General features: G+C 50.3%; 1 protein-coding gene across 1 annotated transcript in view; it reads left to right on the top strand.

The window, feature by feature from the left end:
- The window catches only part of map3k9 (mitogen-activated protein kinase kinase kinase 9), a 33308-nt gene extending 28847 nt beyond the window's left edge, over positions 1 to 4461 (top strand). Inside the window, exons 9-12 of the mRNA XM_062522200.1 lie at positions 39 to 157; positions 2531 to 3269; positions 3345 to 3565; positions 3888 to 4461. Coding sequence (XP_062378184.1) covers positions 39 to 157; positions 2531 to 3269; positions 3345 to 3565; positions 3888 to 4315 — 1507 coding nt within the window. The 3' untranslated portion in view covers positions 4316 to 4461. The remainder of the gene's footprint in view (positions 1 to 38; positions 158 to 2530; positions 3270 to 3344; positions 3566 to 3887) is intronic.
- Positions 4462 to 7643: the final 3182 nt, after the last annotated feature.

Genomic DNA, 7643 nt, shown 5'->3' with positions numbered 1-7643 from the left:
TTCCCCATCCCCCCCCCCCCCCCCCCATGTGTGCTCAGCACTAAGACTCCTAAGGAGGTGGGTGGGAGCAGGCAGAGGTCCTGTAGCGCTCCAAACCTGCGCCGCTCCCCCAGACACAGTCCAGCCGTGCCCGGCGTCCCCAGCCTGGCCGAGACAGGTCAGTACACACACACACACACACACACACACACACACACACACACACACACACACACACACACACACACACGGCGTCCCCCAGCCTGGCCGAGACAGGTCAGTACACACACACACACACACACACACACACACACACACACACACACACACACGGCGTCCCCAGCCTGGCCGAGACAGGTCAGTACACACACACACACACACACACACACACACACACACACACACACACACACACACACACGGCGTCCCCAGCCTGGCCGAGACAGGTCAGTACACACACACACACACACACACACACACACGGTGTCCCCAGTCTGGCCGAGACAGGTCAGTACAAACACACACACACACACACACACACACACACACGGTGTCCCCAGCCTGGCTGAGACAGGTCAGTACAAACACACACACACACACACACACACACAGCATCCCCAGCCTGGCTAAGACAGGTCAGTACACACACACACATGGCGTCTCCAGTGAGGTGAGTTTGGTGATGACGCAATTCACAAGACTGTATGTCATACCCATATTTGCCTACAGTAGGCTATAGTGAACAACTTGTTCAGAACAAGACAGTGGCCACTTCTCAACCTCTCTCCTCGATCCTCTCTCCTCTCTCCTCTCTCCTCGATCCTCTCTCCTCTCTCCTCTCTCCTCGGTCTTCCGGCACCTTCCCCCTGATCTATAAAGAACACTGGATAGACTATCCCATTGTTGCCGCCCCATCATTCTTTATAGATCAGTGGGAACGAGCCGGAGGACCGAGGAAGGAAGGAAGGGACGATAGATAAAAGGAGGAATGAGAAGAGCCCAGTGTGTTGTGACTGCATGTGAGGGAAGATAAAAGTCCCACATAAGATGGGAAGATGTGAGCTGAGCTGATCTTCAGAGTTTTACAGTTTTTGCCCGTTGCTTGAACACATTTTGCAACACTTCGCTCACCATACCAAAACTCTACACACAAGTAAACATAACACAACACTAGGAAATAAACCTTTCACATGTATGCCAAATTGAAACTCTTCTTTTTTTTTAAAGATTATTTTTTGGCCTTTTTATGCCTTTATTTGGACAGGACAGTAGAGAGAATGACAGGAAGTGAGTGGGAGAGAGAGTCGGGGTGGGATCTGGAAAGGACCACGGGGCGGGAATCGAACCCGGGTCGCCAGCGTACGGTGCAGGTGCCCCAGCCAGTTGTGCCACTGCCGGGGCCAAATTGAAACTCTTCTATCAGTACCTAAACTCTGCAATCAAAACCCAACAATCCTTTGTCAAAATGTAACTCTGGTGACAAAATAAAACACACTTGCATCATATGCATACACTTGCAAATCAGGAGGAATACACTAGTCTACTTTATATAAAACATATTTGCTGGAATACATTTAGAAAAACTTCACTCATTGTGCCAAAACTCTACACACAAGGAAACAATGACACAACACTGGGAAATATACCGTTCACATCACCATTTCCAATGGCTAAACGAATGGGCTTTTTGTAGATGGCTGATTGGTGTTCAGTTTTGCAAGTAAGTGTGTTCAGGTGTGTATTTGAGTGGTTGCAATTACCCGATGTGTTTTGTATTTTGGATACATGTGTTTAACAAATGGTACTCTGAGATTTCATTTTTGAACGAAGTGTCTATGTATGACATAGAGAGTAGTATGCAGGACCAAGTGTGTTGCATAAAGGAGTAAGTGTGTTGCAGAATTGCAACTAGAGTGCAAAGCAGCACTTTTGTTTAAGGTATAGGTATAGGTGTTTGAGATGTGGCAAAAAAACTTAAAGTTGTGTTACTTTAATCTAAGCATGGGTCTATAGTGTTCCAGCAACGGGCAAAAACTGTAAAACTCAGCCAGAGGTCTGCAGGTGCTCGGCGCAAAACCAACATTTCTACAGAGGAGAACAAGAGCAATACTTAATCAGGAGCCACACAGTACAGTACTGACTGTTTAAATGTTACTCACACACACACACACACACACACACACCTGGACAGTGCAAACACAGGCAGCTGGTGGATACACACACTAAAATGATGAAATCCAGAGTAATCACTTCTGACTCAGACCCCTGTCTTCTCTTCTTTCTTGCTCTGTGTGTATGTGTGGGAACACTTGCTTTGGTTGTATGGTTTTGTTTTATGTGTGTGTGTGTGTGTGTGTGTATGTGTTTGATGTATGTGTGTGCGTGTGTATGTGTGTGTGTGTGTGTGTGTGTGTGATGTATGTGTTTGTGTGTGTGTGTGTGATGCATGCGTGTGATGTATGTGTGTGTGTGTGTGTGTGTGTGTGTGTGATGTATGTGTGTGTGTGTGATGTATGTGTGTGTGTGTGTGTCCTCTCCCCTCCCCCTGCAGAAAACGAGGACTGCTGCTTCCTGTCGGACTCCCCCGAGGGCTGCGTGTCTCCCGGTCAGTCCTACCTCTGCATCCCGTTCCACCGGGACGGCTCCTCCACGCTGGCCGAGGGTAGCTACGTGCTCGGCCCCTCCGCCGCCGCCGCCGCCACCGCTACCGGCTCTACCGGCTCCAGAGCGGAGCTGGCCGTGTGCAGTCCGGCGCGCGACGCCGCGGTCAGCTCGGTGGCGTCCGGCATCTGCTCGGGGTCGGGGTCGGGGTCGTCGGGTCGGCACCACCACAGCCCCGGGGGGGCCGGACGGCGCTCGGACCTCATGCTGCTGGGCTGCGGGGCCATCCTGGCGGCCGTGGGGCTCGGCTTCAACCTGCTGGACCTCCCCGCGCCCAGCACACACGTCTCACACACACACACACACACCCCCGGGGAGAGCAGCGGGGGCAAGACGCGCTGGGAGGGGCTGTTCCACCGCGGGGGGGGAGGGGGGGGCAACAGACGCAGCACCAGCCCCCCCACACGCAAGCTCTTCAAGCGGGAGAGCCCCCTGCGCTCCGCACCTCCTCCTCCTCCTCCTCCTCCTCCTCCTCCGCCCGCCTCCATCGCCCCGTCCCTCACGCTGCTGTCGCTGTCCTCCGTGTCCGACTGCAACTCCACGCGCTCTCTCCTGCGCTCCGACAGCGAGGAGCTGCTGGTGTATCGGCCGGCCACGCCACCTCCTCCTCCTCCTCCTCCTCCTCCTGCGCCCGCTCCTGTGCCCGCTCCTGTGCCCGTGATGCCGCTGCCGCTGCCGCTCCTGCCCGCGCCCGCCCTCACCAGCCCGCCGCCGCTCAACCCGCTGGTCAACACGCACCTGGAGAGCTTCAAGAGGAACCCGCGCCAGTCGCTGACGCCCACGCACGTGCCCGTGAGCGTGCACGCCACCCGCGGCCTCCACCGCACCCCCTCGGACGGCGCCATCAAGAAGAGGTGCCCCTCGTCCTCCTCCGCCAACCACAACAGCGGGCACCACCCACCGCAGGGGAAGCCGGACAGCGCAGGTATGTGTTTTGGAAGTGCAGCACAACAGTCAAGGAGATTAACATGTTTTTCATCAAATCTGCAGAAATCAAATCTGCATTATACTTATTATATTATATTATATTATATTATATTATATTATATTTTATTGTATTTATATTGTATTTATTATATTATATAAGTGTGAATTCTGTATAGTCTATGCTTAGACTATACGGTAGTGTTTTTATTTGTCTCAGCATGTATTTATTTATTTATTCAACACTAATATGTTATGTTATATATTTGTATAACAACTTATGTTTCTTCTTACCCCCACCACACACACACACACACACGCAGTACCCGGGAGCCAGTGGTGTATGAGAGAGGACATCTCCGAGTTGCCACGGTTACCTGACCCAAATTCGGTCTTCCCTCCCACTCCTCGTCGCCGGTGCCAACCGGAGCGTCCCAAAACGCTGGACTTCCTGGTTAGACCACGCCCCTCTCCGCGGATTCGCAGCGAGGCGCCCTGGGGCGACTCCCCCATTGGTCGGGGCCGAGGAGAGTCCCCAAGCCACACCTCCAGCACGGAGACCCCGCCCACAGTGGAGTTTGGGGGCGGCGCCGCCGTTCCTCCAACCCCGTGCTCCCCCTGGGTGAATGACAGCCTGCTGGACCAACGGGACGAGGGCCAGTCCCGGGACGGAACCCTCCCACTCTGTAGGCCCGAATCCTCATTGGCCAGAGACTCTCCCTACCGCGTACGGCCAGGCTTCTGGTCATAACTGTCCTCAGTAGTAAACCTAGAAGAACTGTTTAAGAATTCCTATGTATCACAGAGCACGTCTGGAACGTTCTGCTCCAGAGAAGAGGAGGAGAGAGAGAGAGAGAGAGAGAGAGAGAGAGAGAGAGAGAGAGAGAGAGAGAGAGAGAGAGAGAGAGAGAGACTGACAGGACAGGAGAACAACCACCACTTGAATGCTATACCCCTCCACTGAAAGTATTTCTACATGCCTTTGAATGGGTTGGGACTGGCTGGCTGCACAGGGAGTAGTAGTTGCTTTGTTTTGGTTCGCTCCAGGCTAGCGTAAGGTTAGTTAGTTAGTGTAGTAGCCTTGTCCTGAGTTGGGCCTGTGGCGTAGTCCGCACGCTGCACTGGCAGGTCAGGTGAGCAGCACCACCTCAGTGACCTCTGACCTCACGCCTCTGTCCAGGTGCCCTGACGAGTCTGCTTTTTATTTGTCTCAATCAGAAATGTTTATAAACATACAAGAACCATGTAAATAGGAAGACAGTTTATTGTAAGACAGGTGTTTCCAAATATCCCCTGTGCATTCAGTGCATATTGTATGTATTCTTTAGTTTCGTCTTGCGTTTGTTGCAATTGTCCTGTCCCCTGAAACAATATATAAGCTAAAGGATATCTAGGAAAAACGTCAGAAACAATGAATGATCACACATCGGAATTTGAATGCACATGAATATTTGGAATGATTTTTTGATTGATTGTCCTTGAACATCATTATGATAAGTCTAGAAACATTTTTTATTTTGGACAACGTAAGCTACCTATTGCACCTCAGAGGCTGTGTGTGTGTGTGTGAGGGGGACAGAATCATGCAACACAGGTGGACACTCTTATTCCGTTTTCACTTTGTGTGCCTGTGTGTGTGTGATTGATTGATTGATTGATTGGTTGGTTGGTTGTTTGATTGATTGATTGATTGGTTGATTGGTTGATTGATTTCTTGTATGATTGAGTCCAGGTAGTTTCAAGTAGACATCACTTGCACTTGTCAATCAAACACACACAAAAACATGCACACCCAGTCGCCCAAGGGTAAGATTGCCCCCCCCCCCCCCCCCCTCGCCCTGTAACAAAGTTGCGCCGTAAATCGCAGAGCATGATGTATGTTAGCATTTGGCCGTGTTGCTAATGCCAGAGCCTGTACCTGGCGTCTGGCTACGTATGAAGTGTTATGTGCTACTTATGCCAAGTCTTGACGCCGCACTGGGGTTAGTGCACGCCTCGCTGAGCCAAGGCTTGCGTTTTTATCTGCACTGCTAGTGATTGGTCCAGTGGTCCCAAAGGCTGTCCCTGATAGGCTGCCAGCACGCAGAGGAAGTGATGTCACTCTTGCTTTACATGTTTACTTCATGATTGTGCATCTTTTTTTAGACAGACTAGAAAGACAAAAAAGTGCATTTCTTTGTCAGCATCATGAATGTAACAGATTTTTTTTTTTACAAACAAGACAAGTTTGGTTTTGTAAAGCATCTTGATTCTCTGTGTTTCTGAAGGCCGGCTGTGGCCCTGTTATATGCTGAATGTGGTCACACCGTGTTTTGGTCACTTTTGTCAAATGCACTCCAGTTCACCTCTCTGCGCCCTGTTCCTGTTCTGTCTAACAAAGACACACAAATATACACATACACACACACACACACACACACACACACACACACATATACACACACACACACACACACACACACACACACACACACACACACACACACACACACATATACACACACACACACACACACACACACACACACACACACACACACACACACACACACACATATACACACACACACACACACACACACACACACACACACACACACACATATACACACACACACACACACACACACACACACACACACACCCATGGCAACACACACAGCGAAGGTTGACGTAAGGAAACAGATGTGTCTAGCTGACACGGAGATCCAGCGTGAGATGTGCCGGAGCCCTCGGCAGAGTTGGGAGGCTGTCTGGAACGCCGACTCGTCTGGAACGCCGACTCGTCTGTCAGAGACTCTGTCTGACAACACACGCTCCCACCGGGCCCCCCCTGAGCGCTCAGCTGCAGCGCACACACACACACACACACACACACACACACACACATACACACATACACACACACACACATTCACACACACCGCACACCAGACAACGGGGGAAAAAACTCCCAACGACTCTTGAAGAGACGTCCAGCATGCTGCTACACTAGGCAGGTCTGAGTGGGACCGTTTGGACAAACGGTGTGTGTGTGTGTGTGTGTGTGTATGTGTGTGTGAGCTCCCAGGCCACATGCAGTGTAGCAACAGACAAGCAGGAGACGAAACAGCCCAGGAGGCATCAGACTTTTAGTGTTTGTCAACATATTTATGGATGTACTGTATGTATGTACGCATTTATTTATTTATTGGATTCATTATTTATTCTTTCACCATGTTTTTATCAATTTATTTTTTTATATTTATTGTTATTCTTGCCTTTACTGATTTTTTTTTAAAGCCTCAAAGCTGACATAAAGATGTTTACACTTGATTTGCATCAGTAATGGACTGCAGACATAGGGAAGGTTCTTTTGCTTCTCTGCGTGACTAATTGGGAAGAAGGTTTGGACACGCCCCCAGAGACATGCAAGACCAGGACAGAACACACACACGCAGACATTCCTTTTGTACGGCGTGATGGATGAACTGCTAACGAGTTTTTTTTTTAAGTGATTCCTGTAGAAGACTTTGAAGGATCACGCGAAAATGCTTCTCCCTTTCCTGAATGAACGCAAATCTGGATAATGTGAATACTTCAATCATGTGAACCTTTGAGTTCTGGGTGGGTGTCCGCGAGCAGAGCGAGCCCGACGCCACACTAGAGAGATCATGCACTGATCGATCACACTGATTGGCTTCATTGATTTGACCTTGTGCCGGGGTCGTGCAGGGGTCGGAGGTGAGAGGTGGAGGGCTGTGTGGTGTGTGTGGGTGGGACTGTGTGGTGTGTGTGGGTGGGACTGTGTGGTGTGTGTGTGTGGGTGGGACTGACATGCTGTGTTAGGACCTGTGTTTGCAGCAGAGCACATAGACCTGTGTACAAATCATAGTAAAGAATACATGAAACGACACGTCTGCAACCCTTTTTGTGTGTGTGTTAACCTGCAAGCAGTTATGGAAATGTGTCTCTTGAGGAAGCTGGAAAGAAGCGGTTTTCAGAGTAACACCCCTATCTTAATCTGTCCCTATTCAGAGTAACCCTATCTTAATCTGTCCCTATTCAGAGGCTTCCCTGAAACAGCAACAAAGTTGTTC

The sequence above is a fragment of the Sardina pilchardus genome, chromosome 20 (assembly GCF_963854185.1).
Source record: "Sardina pilchardus chromosome 20, fSarPil1.1, whole genome shotgun sequence".
Taxonomy (NCBI): domain Eukaryota; kingdom Metazoa; phylum Chordata; class Actinopteri; order Clupeiformes; family Clupeidae; genus Sardina; species Sardina pilchardus.
This window is presented reverse-complemented; position numbering and strand designations above follow the sequence as displayed.